The sequence below is a fragment of the Psammomys obesus genome, unplaced genomic scaffold (genome assembly GCF_907164565.1).
Source record: "Psammomys obesus unplaced genomic scaffold, mPsaObe1.curated_primary_1811, whole genome shotgun sequence".
Lineage (NCBI taxonomy): Eukaryota > Metazoa > Chordata > Mammalia > Rodentia > Muridae > Psammomys > Psammomys obesus.
The window spans coordinates 29,038,556-29,053,494 of NW_026596073.1; the positions used below are offsets into that span (position 1 = coordinate 29,038,556).

The window sequence follows — 14,939 nt, forward strand, 5'->3', positions numbered from 1 at the left end:
GTGTGTGTGTGTGTGTGTGTGTGTGTGTGTGTGTGTGTGTGTGTGTGTGTGTGTGTGTTCATGTTTTCTTATTTGTATACCGATAGGACAATCTTCTTTATTTCTAGGGATATGAAGACTGGTTACGCCATAACTCAGATAACGAAGTAAATGGAGCTCCTGTTTATGTTGTTAGAAGTGGTGGCCTTGTGAAAACTAGATCAAAAAACATTCGGGTATGTACATGAAAAATGGTATGAACTCTTATTTTGGTGTCATAGTTTTAGTCTTGCTTTTTATGTCTATTTATGATATGATAAAACTATGTGCGCATGCATGCATATATTTCTCAGTGGCAGATTACTTGCTTCGTGTGCTAGAGCCCCTGAGTTGGTCTACATTGCAAACAATGTACACAAAGTAAAATATTGTGATAAGCCACCTATGTAGAACAGAGTGAAAACAAATCCTTGCCTTTTTAAGTGTGTATCATAACTTTTCTCCTGATTTCTTATAGGTGGGTGATATTGTTCGTATAGCCAAAGATGAAATTTTTCCTGCAGATTTGGTGCTTCTGTCCTCAGATCGACTTGATGGTTCGTGTCATGTTACAACTGCTAGTTTGGATGGAGAGACAAACCTGAAGGTTTGTTCATGTATATGTTTCAACACTTCTCTGAGTGAATGTAATGCCTCATGTTTATAGTGTTTTTTTTTTAGTGAACTGATTAAGATTAACCTGATAAGGTAAAGTTAGGTGTTTTTGTTGTTTTTTTTTTTTTTTTTTTTTTGAGTTACTGAAATTTTGAAAACAAACCTCAAAAGTTGATGGATTTGGTTGGCTGTGTTGGTAGAGTACTTCCTACCTAATACAAGCATCTGCACTTGAATCCCTAGCTCCTACTTAGCAGAAAGACAGGCACAGTAGCACATGCTTTTAATCACCAGGAAGGCTTAGATGGGGAGTCCCTGGAGCTGGGTGGCCAGTCCACCAACATGGTAAGCTTTATGTGCAGTGCAAGACCCGATCTCAGTAAGCAAGGTGGAGAGTGATTAAAGACTCCCAGGTCAACCTGTGGGTTTCATACACAGGGCACATCTGCCCACTCATCTGCATAGACACATAGATGTGCATACACATGTATGGAATTAAGTTTTAAGATTTAAGAAGTTAAGTAATCCAATTAAAAAATGGGGTACGGAGCTAAACAGAATTCTCTGTAGAGGAGTATAGAATGGCAGAGAAACACTTAAAGAAATGCTAAACGTCCTTAGCCAACAAAGAGATGCAAATCAAAACGACCCTGAGATTTCACCTTACACCCATCAGAATGGCTAAGATCAAAAACTCAAGTGGCAATACATGCTGGAGAGGATGTGGAGTAAGGGGAACCCTCCTCCATTACCGGTGGGAATGTAAACTTGTACAACCACTTTGGAAATCAGTCTGGCGCTTTCTCAGACAATTAGGAATAGTGCTTCCTCAAGATCCAGCTATATCACTCCTAGGCATATATCCAAAATATGCTCAAGTACACAACAAAGACATTTGTTCAACCATGTTTGTAGCAGCTTTATTCGTAGCAGCCAGAACCTGGAAACAACCCAGATGTCCCTCAGTTGAGGAATGGATACAGAAATTGTGGTACATTTACACAGTGGAATACTACTCAGCAACTAAAAACAAGGAAATCATGAAATTTGCAGGCAAATGGTGAGAACTAGAAAAGATCATCCTGAGTGAGGTATCCCAGAAGCAGAAAGACACACATGGTATATACTTACTTATAAGCGGGCACTAGACCTATAACATAGGATAAACATACTAAAATCTATACACCTAAAGAAGCTAAACAAGAAGGAGGACCCGGGGTAAGATGATCAATCCTCATTTAGAAAGACAAAGGAGATGGACATTGGAAATAGGAGAAAACAAGGAACAGGACAGGAGCCTAGCATAGAGGGCCTCTGAAAGGCTCTACCTAGCAGTGTATCAAAGCAGATGCTGAGCCTCATAACCAAACCTTGGGCAGAGTGCAGGGAATCTTATGAAAGAAGGGGGAGTTAGTAACACCTTGAGAGGACAGGAACTCCACAAGGACCAAATATATCTGGGCACAGGGGTCTTCTCTGAGACTGACTCTCCAACCAAGGACCATGCATGGATATAACCCAGAACCACTGCTCAGATGTAGCCCGTGACAGCTCAGTATCCAAGTGGGTACCTTAGTAAGAGGAACAGGGACTGTTTCTGACATGAACTCAGTGGCTGGCTCTTTGACCCCACTCCCCACCCTCCACCCCTGAGGGAGGAGCAGTCTTGCTAGGCCACATAGGTGGACATTGCAGCCAGTCCTGATGAGACCTGATAAGCTAGGGTCAGATGGAAGTAGAGGAGGACCTCCCCTATCAGTGGACTTAGAGAGGGGTAGGAAGGAGGGGAGGGAGGGTAGGATTGGGAGGGAATGAGAGAGGGCAGCTGGGATATAAAGTAAATAAAATGTAATTAATATAAAAAATAAAAATGTAATTTTAAAAGTTACAAAGCAAAAAAAAAAAAAAAATGTTATTATGTGTTTGACGGCAATTTCACCCTGGCTTTGTTCGTATTGAAAGTAGAAATGGAAAATGTTTTTGGAAAAATAAAATCTTTTAATACTTTTGATGCTTAAAAACAAAAAACCAAAACAAAACAAAGAAAAACCTCAGGCTGGCCTCAAACTTCTGGCAGTCCTACTTCTGCCTCCCAGGTACTGTGATTATAGATGTGAACCACCATATTCAACTTCATGTAATTTTAGTCATGAAACAAGTATACATTTGCTCAGTTTTCAGCATCTAATAAGGGGTGAAATTTTATATTTGACTACTAAATGGCATATAATGAGTCTTTAGACAGTTGTAATTGCAAATGGACTCTAATATAGGTAAACACAGCAATCCATTTGTTCTCTGCTTATTTCTAATTGTTTCTCCTCTATCGTCTTAGCAGAGTGAGCTGCAGTCTAGTGTGCCATGATCTTATCTAGAAGACATTTGAAGTAGTTGAAATCTGAGGTCATATTTAAATACATGTCAGTTCCTTTTTAATTTTTTTCAGACACATATCTCAGTTCCAGAAACAGCAGTATTACAAACAGTTGCCAACTTGGACAGTCTCATAGCTGTGATAGAATGCCAACAGCCAGAAGCAGACTTATACAGGTATGCTGTGTTATTTGATGAGTTCATCTTCATCTAACAGCTTCTATTAGAAGCAAAATTCTAATAAAATATTATTACATTTTAATACAATAAGTCTTATAATTATATTAAAATATTTAACAAAATTATTTTTAAATTTTATTTTATAAAATTTATTAATTTTATATAAAAATTCTAATAGGTCAGCTTTTACTAACAATACCTTGTTTTTTATAACCATAAATATACAAATAAAACGTAAATTTTTGTCATTACATTTATTTATTTTGTATGCATGTGTGTGTGTATTTGGGCATGTGCGTGCCATTGTGTGTGTATGAAGGTTAGACTACTTTCTGGAGTCTCTTCTTTCCTCCTACCATGTGGGTCCTGGGAATCAAACTCAGGTTATCAGACTTGGTCACACCAAAGAGACATCTTGTTGCCTCTTAAAATGAAACCAAGACAGTTGTTCCAGTGTAGAACTGGCCTGAACACATACTACTAGAATGCTGCAACAAGGATAATCGCATATGGAGAGAGAAAATAAAAGTCCTTTCTGGATTTAGCTTGGTAAACCAAAAACAAAACTGGATCCAACATCATTTCTTAAAGGTGTTCAGGGAAATACCAGCTGAATTGGATCTAAATCTAAAGTCTAGATAAACTTCTCTGGAGCAAGGAGAATAAAGTAATGCTCCGTGTTATTAAGAAGTAACAATGAGAAATCCGAATGAAATAATGAAGCAATTCTTCAGTTGATTAAAGATCTGAGTCTGGAATGAGAAGGGCAATAGGAAACATTTGGAAGGGAATGCTAAACATTTTTTTTTTAATCTCCTCCATGAGCATCAGGCATGCATGTTTGTGTTATGTAGACATATGTGCAGACAAATCACCCATATACATAAAAAACTTTTTAGAAGTCTGTTTACCTAAAGATTAACTTGAAGCTTTGTCCAGAGTGTGTTTTTGATTGGAAGGTAATTGTGCTCTTGAATCAGCTCTGTACTTGGTGCTATTTTCAGTTGTGGAACTTGGAACTGAACATCTAGCCTCTGTAGTCCATTATGGTATCATGCCATTCAGCCTAGATTTTAGCCACAAAACACTTTAAAGTTAAAGCTTGAGCTTGCTACTTTACTTCCACTGTTTATCTGATACATAGTAGTTGCTCATTGGATATTTGTTGAATGGATAAAATAAATATTTGATTAGGTTCCAGTGATCTGTAGGTCCCAGAAAACTTGAGTAAACTGTAGTGAACTATGTAAGCATTCACTATTGGCTAAGTCATGTATGCATTTTTTGTGTAGTAATTTATAAGTTATGATGATAAGTAAGTTAATAGAGACATGTGACCTTTACATGGAAATTTTGAAACAATTTCATTCATTACTTCAACCAATCAGTTTTTAAATTTTAAGGCCTAATTTAAAGAAACTTTGTAGCATTAATTTTAGATAATTTTTGTGTATGAAAGATGTACTAGAGCTATGGTTCAGTTAGTTTGCACTTGCCCAGCATCTGTAAGACCTAGCTTTTTCTCCAGCACCAAAACAACAAAATTTCCATCAAAGATTGATTGATTGGGGGCTGTAGAGGTGGCTCAGTGGTTAAGGAATTTGGTTAAGGGGACTTCAGTGTGCGTCCTAGAAAAAGTAATAGGCCTGGTGTGGTCTCTGATACCTGTAACCCCAGCACTAGGGGACAGAAATAAGAGGAGAGAAGTTTTCTGAGGCATGCTAGCTGGAAGCCTGTCTAAAAAAATGAAAGCATCAGGATCAGGGAAGGACCTGCCTTAGAGGAATAAGGCAAAAATGCTAGAGTGCCAGAGGACATCTGCTGTGCTCCTACACATAAATCCACATGTGTGTATGCACATAAGGATTGTATTTCATTTGACTTATAGTGTTACCCATTGATTTCATAAGTTACCAACTTTTGTAATATGATATATTCTTCTATAGATTTATGGGACGAATGATAATAACTCAACAAATGGAAGAAATTGTAAGGTAAGAATAAATCATATTATCTATTTATTATAATTGGAAACTTGTAGAGAAAGCAAAAGTTAAAAGAAATAATTAAGTAAACACTGTATCATGGGAAAACATACATTTAAAAACATATCATCAGCTAGTAGTTTTTAGGAGCAACAAGTGAAGATGAAACATTCCATGTAATAACATAAAAGTAATTATGTACCCTTATATATTTGCATCTTTGATAGAATCCTTGGTAGCAACTTTGAAATTAAACACTGCTGCATTAATTCAGATCCTTAAACATTTAAGCCATAATACTCAGAGTCAAGTGAGTTGGGGGGTTCATTTTCATGATACAGTAAGTGTACCAGGTATGAAGTCCAGGGTTCAATTTTCCTACCACAAAAATGTTTTTGAAAGATGCATGTTTTGCATAATGTTTATTAGCAAGTGTAAATCCTTTTGTTGGCTTTATTTCAAAGTTACTGAGTGCAAGCTAAAGAATTTAGTGACCAGTTCTGTACTGTTGTACTTATTCTTCTAATTGATTTTTTGTTGTTTTGTTTCTTTTTTTGTTTGTTTGGTTTTGGTTTTTGGTTCATTGGTTGGTTGGTTGTTTTGGTCTGTTTCCTCAATTTAGCATATAAATATAAATAAGAGGCTTTGAATAAGTTTAAATATTTGCTAATAGGATGAGAGTACTTGTGACCTGAACGCTTAACTTAAAATCGGTCTTATAAATTTTCACTTTAATCCCAACTCTTTTTCTAGGGACATACTCCATTGGCTGCATGAAATAAATCAGTAGCAGAAAGACTTGAGCATTTTAAAATTAGATCCTTAAGATAAGTCACCAAAATGTCATGTATCAGCACTGATTCGTGTTTTAATAAGCATTAGCATAGAAGCACACTCAATAAACTTTAATAACATATATGTTTTATTTTTATTTCTGCATTGAAATTGTGAAAATTGTGTGGATGTATCATCTGAATTGTGTTCTAAGGTATTGTGTCTGTAAAGGAACATTGCAATATGGGACACTCACTCCTGAGTGGCTGACAGGATGAACTGTGTTTTTACTGAAACACCTGCAGTTAACTATTGAATTGTCTTTTATGGAAGCTGTCTTGGTATCCCAGTTATGTTTGCATTTCTTTTACCTGTTAAAACCTCTACCATGCTACCGAGTAGAAAACAGTAGAGAATGAATGTTTAATGAGCAAGTGGATTTTTTTTTTTCTTTTTTAGTGATGAAAGTATTTTCAGTGAAACAAGTATTTTGTAGTGGCTGAGTAGTTAGCCACCACACTGGTTCTGACGTATCAGATATGAATACTCACCAAACAGGACTCTTTTAGTGTAACTGTACTCGCTAAACATGTCCTAGATGCCTGATCTTCCTGGTTTAGTGCAGTTTATTCACAATGTTTGGGCTTGCTGATATTTTTATAAAAGATTCAGATTTTGTTTGATTTGAATAAACATATTTTTGTATGTTTCAGAAAAGCTTAAGTACTATCAACGAATAAAGACCTTTTAACTTATTCATGACACTCTTAATCATCTTACTATCATTAAGAAAATACAGTTTCCTTTGTAGTTATTCCTTTTCATTGTATATTTCCTTAATTGAGAAAAATTCAATCAGCAAGTAGGCCCGTGCACTGAGAAGTATGCAGTGCAAGTAGTCAGCTCGTGCTTCATGATCTTGCCTGTAAAATACTGACATAGTTTGTATATTATATTTTATACTCTAACAATTTTTATTATGCAGAACTTGTGCATTTATATTATGTAGCTCTCATAATTTTATGTTTGTACTACATTTCTGTTCTGTATTTTCCTTTCTAAAACTATTAATTTTGCTAACAAAATTTAAATTTTGTCTTCTGTTAAATTTTCTTAAATCACTACTTAATTTTTAATTTTGTGTTTAAATTTTTTGACATTAATGGCTTTTATAGTTTATTTAAAGGTACAATTTTTTTTTTAAGCCACTTGCCTTAATTTGAACAATTTTGTATCTATGGGTGGTTTGCTAGCATGCATCTGTGCCTACAGACGTCAGTAGTGGGTATCAGATCCCTTGGAAACAGGATTACAGACAGTTGTGAGCCTCCCTATCCGTGCTGGGAATTAAACTGAGGTCCTTTGCAGAAACAGCCAGTCCTCTTAACTGCTGAGTGATCTCTTTAGCCCTGCGGTTAATTTTTAAATGATTAAAATGCTAAAGCAGATATTGATTGTTACTGTAATGAACATTATTAGTCCAGGAAGTATTATAGTAGCTGGGATTTTGATTTTATATGAAATCAGTATTGTAACTATAGGTAAAGTACCTCTGACTGAAGATGCCTTTTAATTGAATTGAAATTTTAACATATTCAGTGCCTTTTGGATTTCTTTTTTCTTTAGACCTCTGGGACCAGAGAGTCTCTTGCTTCGTGGAGCCAGATTAAAAAATACAAAAGAAATTTTTGGTTTGTACATACTTAAGTTTTTTTTTAATTGTTTGTATGTTTTGTATCGGTGCTTTATATGAAGCTTTGCTTTTACCTTCGAGGTGCAGGGTCCTGAACTCAAGGTCCAGCACACAGCAGGCACACACTCTATTGTTCTAGACAGCATCCCCAACCTCCCTAAAGTAGCTTTAAAAGCACAGCATTTTATGCCCCTTTGATTGAATAATATTACTTTATTAAATGTAATATATTATAATTTACTTTTAAGTTTGTTTTAATATTGTTTTTGTTCTTCTTGTTGTTGTTAATCTCCCCTTTGGAGTAGTATTAGTCTTCCTCTTAGGATGTTTGTGGATGACTGTGAAGCTGAGTACTGAGAAAATGATCCATGTTACTTGAAGTAGCATGGATATAGTCAGTGCTCTGTAGTCTCAGTGGTGGAGTCCACACATCTTCAGTTCTGTTATGGTTAGTCTTCAGTTGAGTTAAACTGCAGACAGATTTGTGTATCTAGCAAGTTCTTACTGAGCTCTGCATGTGAAACAGTGCTATTTGGAACATCTAGTTTATTTCTTAGAGTAATAGTGCCCCGCCTTGTAGGAGCCAGGCATAAAGGGCCACAGACTATATGTTTCCTTTCATCTGAAATACCTGACATGGGTATATCCAGAGTGAGGAAGGCATTAATGATTTCTAAGGGTTGGAGAATAGAAAGAGGGATAAATATTTAATGGGTCTACCATTTTTTGAAAGTGATTAAAGTATTCTCAAGTTAGATGGAAAAGATGACTCCACAAAATTGTGAATGTGTTATTATCACTCTGAACTATACATGCTAAATGGTTAGGTGGTAAATTGTATGTTACATGTATTTTGCCACTACTTTTTAAAAATTATAACAATGTTCTGATATCAGAAACCAGACTAAACATCCAGGATTTTTAGTCAGTATCATGGGACACTAAATCTTATATGACTTTCCAGGAGTATTGCTTCTTGTTCTTGTTACTTGAAAGTAGGGGTCCAAATTATGCATACTTTTAGAAGCAAATGTGCATTTAAATGCTTTTTGTTTGCCTCAGTACCTGCTTCTCTACTGTTTCATTCTGAGTAGGATTTTTTTCAAATCACATAGTTTCAGTGCTATTTTTCATTTTAATTATGACCCTGGAGTTTAAAGAATAATTCTCATTTTAAAAATTCCAAGTCCAATACTTAATAAAAGGGCACAATTGGTTCGGTGTTGTTTCTTTAATCTTACTTTTTAGGAATGTGAATAAAGTTTGGTCTTGCCTAATTAGTTTCAGTCTGCAGCTTTGGTCCCACTGTTATGACAATTCTCTCTCATCTCAGGGTCTCAAATAGCATTTACTCTGTGCTTACTTAACTTACTCGGGAAGACGTTAATATCATTCTTCAGTACTTAAGGAATGACATACATACTCCAGACTCTGGCATGTGGGTCTTTAGCCTATCCATAGCTAAGTGTTTCTCTGTTTTAATGTTATTAATACCATTACTATCCTATGCATAGATTGTCTATCATTCCCATCTCTTTCTTCCATCAGTCTCAGCTCATAACATCTTCCATCCAAATACCTGTTGTAGCTGAGAAACAAGACTCCATGCAGTCTTTTGTGACTGAATGTCTAAATTACCAAAATCTTAGGCTTAGCAGGTCTTTAAAAGCTGTGAAAAGACTCAAGGAAAAGTCAAATATATAAACTCTGAGACAGTGTTCTTTCATCTAAGTTTCTATGCTGGTGAGTGTACTTAAATGGCAGTTTTGTTTTATAGGTGTGGCTGTATACACTGGAATGGAAACTAAGATGGCATTAAATTACAAGAGCAAGTCACAGAAACGATCTGCAGTAGAAAAGTAAGAAAACTCATTTTGCATAATTATGTGTGTATCTTCTATATGTGTAATATATAAAAGCAGATGTTTCAGGAGCTTGAGAGATGACTCAGTGGTTAAGATCACTGTTGCTCTTGGAGATGGCCCAGGTTTGGTTCCCAGCACTCACATGGTGGCTCATAAACATTTGTAACTCTGGTTCTAGGGGATCTCTGTGGGCATTAGGCATACGTACAGTGCAGTTACATGCAGGCAGGCAAAACCTTCATACACATAAAAATAAAAAACAAATCCTTTAAAAGGTATTTCATACTACATACACAAAATGGTATTCTGAATGGATAAAGATGAAGTTTTATGCTTCTGTATATACTTAACATTTTGCATGGTGTTGATTTGACTATTAGTAAGTACTAAAATGTGACTAAATATAGTGTAGAGTATGAGGCAATAGCTCTGAATCAAATGCTTGCTGTGTTTTACATTCAACATGAGGAACTGAATTCAGATCCATATCATCCATATGAAGAGCTGGTTGTGTTGTCGTGTACCTATAACCTTCTGGGTGGAGACAGGAAAATCCCAGGGGCTTGCCTGTCAGCCAGTCTAGCAGAAATAGTAAACTCTGCATTTAGTGTGAAACCCTGTCTCAAAAAAATAAGGTGCAGAGCAAAAGAGGAACAAATCAGTCTTAATCTTCTCTATAACACATACCTGTTTATACAGGCATGCAACCCACATGCAAGTGAGCGCGCGCGCGCGCGCACACACACACACACACACACACACACACACACACACACTCAAGTAATGCTGAACCATTCATGGTGAGGGTACTCCAACAATCCTAGTACTTGAAAGGCAGAGATAGAAAGATCATGAGTTTGAAGATGCCATGGCTACTAGCAATAGAAAGTGACCAAAAGCAAGTTGAAACTTACAATGAGTCTAATCCTGAAGACAATTGAAGGAAAGAAGGAAGAAAGGAAGTAGGAGAAATAAAAAGGAAAAAAGTGTAACCTTTATTTCTTTACTGGGTTGAAATTTCAAAGGACAAGGTTTAAAACTAAAGAACACTTAGAAAATTAGGAGAAAACAGATAAGATAACATAGGAAATAATGAACTTGAAAACTTATGCATAAAAGCTGCCCAAATTTCTTGCATGATTGATAAAATTGTGTAGGCACAAGTTGACAGAAAACAAACAAGAGAGCCCAGCAGAATGCTGGGGGCTGGGGGGAAAATAAAGAGATATTTGCTTTTTACCAGTTGCAGTGAAATTAGATGCTTACAGTTAACTATTCACTAGAACAAAAATCTTCTGAGAAACATGAAAAGCTGTAGATTCTGAAACCTGTTATTTATAATACCCAGGGTGAAATTTTTAGTAAAAGTGAGGAAAAAAGAGCTTTTGCCAACAAGAGGGCATTCACCAGGCTGTAGGCTCAGTCTCTAGCATCCAAAAATAATGATGATGATTGAATAAATATGAAACAGAATTGTAAAGACTTTTAGAAGAAATCACATCGAAATCTTCAGGATCTGGACTTAAGCAGATAAACCAAAAAATCATAATTCCTGAATGAAAAAGTTAATAAATTAAACTTAATGTAAATGAGAAATGTTTTCAACCCCTCTTGAAAGGATAGAAAGACAAGCCACAGACAAGGGGAAATCTGCAGACCACAAACTTAAGCCAAACAGTAACACAAAGATTGAGTTGGATGTGATAAAAAAAAAAAAAAACATGATCATCAAGGGAGTCGCAGGTGGCAAGTGAACAGATAATGATATTCAATCAACATCATCACCTATTAGAGACTATCATATCACAAATACAGTGAAGTTAACTCACTGTTTAAGGGCCAAGACTAAAAGAGAGTAGTAATAAAAGTGCTAGCAGGAGGCAGATGAATTAGATCTCATACATTATTGATAGGAATGTAAGATGATATTTCCATCTGGAAGATAATTTAACAGGGTTTTTTTTCCCCTAGCAACTTCATTTATAACAGAAAAAAAGAAAGAAAGAAAGAGAGAAAAAACCCTGCCCAGTGTCCATATGGGGGTAATAGTTGAACAGAAAATCTGATGCAAATATGTCATAGAGCACTGTTCAGCAAGAAAAGGGAGTTTTATTACATGCATCAGCCAGAACAGACTGCAAAATTGTTATAGTCACTATAAAGCCAAGTTCAGAGATTACATACTGTATGTTTCCAGTTGTGTAACATTTTAAAAATTATAAAACTGTATAGGCTGGGACAGATTGTTGTTGTTAGAGGACAGAGATTCAATATGGGGAGAGTGAAAATATAAAGAGTGATGGGAACTGGAGAATTAGCTCGGTGGTTAAGAACACTTGCTGATCTTGCAGTGGGCCTGGGTTTGATTCCAAACACTCACATGGTGGTTAATAACCTATATAATTCTACTTCTACGGGATCTGACACCTCTTCTGACATCTACAGGCATCAGGCACACATGTAGTATACATACATAATATGCATGCAAAATACTCATACACATAAAATAAAAAGGTTTAAATTTTATTTATTTATTTATTTATTTATTTATTTTTTGAGCGTTTCTCTATGTAGCCCTGATGTCCTGGAACTCACTATGTAGACCAGGCTGACCTCGAGCTCACAGAAATCTGCCTGCCCCTGCCTTTGAAATACTGGGGATATAGGTATATGTGACCATGTTGGGCTCTAGATAAATACGTTTTTAAAAGTGATGATGGGACAGTTCCTGGTAATGGCAGCTAATCTGTATGTGGGATTAATTGCATACAAATAAATTCAGCGTAATCAAATCTAATTCCCTAATGTTGCTTTCCTACTTGTGATACTGTTGCACAGCTACATAAGATGCCATAATTGAGTTGGGGCTGTAGTTCAGTGGTAGCGTATGTTGCATAGCATAAGCCTCTGAGTTTATCCCTGTCATCAATCTTAAAAAGGGTGTGGGAGGAGGTGAGGAAAATAAGGACTAAGTATATAGAAGTCTTTGTACCAATTTTACAACTTTCTGTGAGGCTCAATTTCAAATATTTCAAATGAAAAAATTCTTTAAAAAGCTCTTCATGAAGTAGAAAGATAAAAGAACTATAATAAAAAAACTAAATGGGTAATTGGAGTGGAAGAAATTATAAATAGAATAAGACAGTTCTTGAACCTATGTGGTGTGCATTAAGATTCATTATTGTGTTCACTTTATTTGTATGTTTGAAGCTTATCCGTTTATTGAGAAGTTGTTTGTTTATTTATTTAGAATATCATATGAGTACTGAATATTCCTCACTCCTGTCCCTCCACTCCACCAACTCCTCCCATATCCTCCCCCTCCCAAACTCATGACCTCGTCTTTAAGAATACATTTATGTGGTTATCTACTGAGTCCATTTAGTGTTGCCCATATGTACATGTATGCAGAGCTGACCATTTGAAATTGGGTAACTATATGGGTGTGCATCTATGCAAGAAACGGGTTCTCCCCATCTCAGCAGCCACTGACCACCTGTAACTCTTCACCTAGGAGTGGGACCCTATGGAGTTTTCTTTTTCCATGTTGGAATGTCAGCTTGTTGTTTTCAGTCTTGTTCAGGCAGCCGTATTGTTGAGAGTTAATGGGTGCATTTCCCATGTCATGTTTTGGAGCCAGTATGTAGCCGCAGGCATCTTGGTTCCTGCCTCCTAGAACTCTTCCCCAGTTCTCTGAGCCTTAGGTGTAGAGGCTAGGTTGCAGATGGATCAGTTGGTATATTTGTGGGTCGCTGTAGTAGTATGAAGTCTTTGGTAATCAAATATTTTTCCATATCAAATTTATGTTTTAAATTTTAATATTTTAAATTTAAGGTTGAATCTGTTTGTTTCAGCAGAATCTATTCAACCTTGTAGCAACACACAGAGGGATATCGCCTGTGCACAAAACTAGCACCAAATCCTGAAAGATTCCATACTTTTGATATATGAAACATGAACTGTAAAGCTTATTATAAAAAGTAGACATTGAGGAGGAAGTATCAGTGAATTAATACCTTCATAAACAGAATTTACCATGGTATCATTTTTTATTAAAATTCACCAGGGTATTATTATTCTTGTTTCAATTCCAAAATCTTACTCATGAATTGGAAGACACTTTGAAACTATTAACTAATTTCTGCTTGAAGAAACTCAGTCTAGAAATATATTAAACATTTTATGTGTATCTATTGTGAATTAGGTTTTCTGAGATACAATTATGCCCCCTTTAGACTTTCCAGTTCAACTGGAAATTAAAGCTAATAAACAGTGAAAATTTAGATAATAGTAAGACTTTCTTACTGAGCACTTTTCACCTTTGTGTTTAAAGTCTATCTTTAGTAAAGTCTTTAATAAACATCTTTTATAAAGTCTTCAGATCTACTTTTATACTTGCTGGTTTTAAATTCTTTTTAGTGTCAAAGCCAAGAATCTCAGTTACTGTCTGAATTAATGTCCCTAAAGATAGGGACACTCTTTAGAGTGCTGAGGGTGACAATTTGGAATGATTATCTCATTGCTGTTGCTGACATTAGGAATGTAATACTAATTTCAAATTTAAATAAGAGAATGTTGAATATAAACTAGTGCAGTTAAACCAAGAAGGAGAGGTTTTCTTTATTAATATATGTTTTATTATTATCATTTATTACAATTTATTCAATTTATATCTTGGCTGTGGCCCTCTCCATCGTCTACTCCCAATTCCATCCTCCCTCCTTCTTCTCTTCCATGTCCCTCCCCTAGTCCACTGATAGGGGAGGTCCTCCTCCCCTTTCATCTGACCCTAGCCTATCAGGTCTCGTCAGGACTGGTTGCATTGTCTTCCTCCATGACCTGGCCAGGCTGCACCCCCCAGAGGGAGGTGATCTGAGAGCCTCTTAGTTCATGCCAGAGAAAGTCCCTGCTTCCTTTACTAGGGACCCTACTTGGATACTGAGTCTATGGGCTACATCTGAGCTGGGGTATTAGATCCTCTCCATGCATTGTCCTTGGTTGGGGTATCAGTCTTTGCAGGGCCCCTAGGGCTCAGTTTTTTTTTTTTTTTCTCTGTTGGTCTCCTTTTGGAGTTCCTGTCCCCTCCAGGTCTTTCTGTCTCCCCTTCCTTCATAAGTTTTTCAAATAAACATTTGAAAATACAGTGAAGGGTTACAGATTTAGCTCAGTGGTAGAGTGCTCACCTAGAGAATGCTGTGTCCTGGTTTAATTCCAGGCACACCCCACACACAGTAATAATAATTGTAATAACATAGAATTGGCAAAAAGATGAATGTAATACAATGTTTTTAAGGAGAGTGTCTCATGAAGGTGTAGGCAAAGATAATGTGAAGGTGACTCAGGTGTGGCAGTGCTAGGAGTCAAGGTTAATGGAAAGAGCTTAACGTCTGCTCTCTTGATCCTAAATTATGTGATTGTGGATTATTTGTTTTATTC

The 14,939-nt window shown here is 36.2% G+C and overlaps 1 protein-coding gene across 2 annotated transcripts in view; it reads left to right on the top strand.

Annotated features, from left to right (window-relative positions):
* Atp11b (ATPase phospholipid transporting 11B (putative)) overlaps positions 1-14,939 on the top strand; it is a 93,325-nt gene that overhangs the window by 29,158 nt on the left and 49,228 nt on the right. For both annotated transcript variants that reach the window (XM_055625877.1, XM_055625876.1), the window contains exons 5-10: positions 108-215; positions 497-625; positions 3,080-3,183; positions 5,133-5,180; positions 7,572-7,636; positions 9,416-9,497. In XM_055625877.1, the coding sequence (XP_055481852.1) occupies positions 108-215; positions 497-625; positions 3,080-3,183; positions 5,133-5,180; positions 7,572-7,636; positions 9,416-9,497 (536 nt within the window). The remainder of the gene's footprint in view (positions 1-107; positions 216-496; positions 626-3,079; positions 3,184-5,132; positions 5,181-7,571; positions 7,637-9,415; positions 9,498-14,939) is intronic.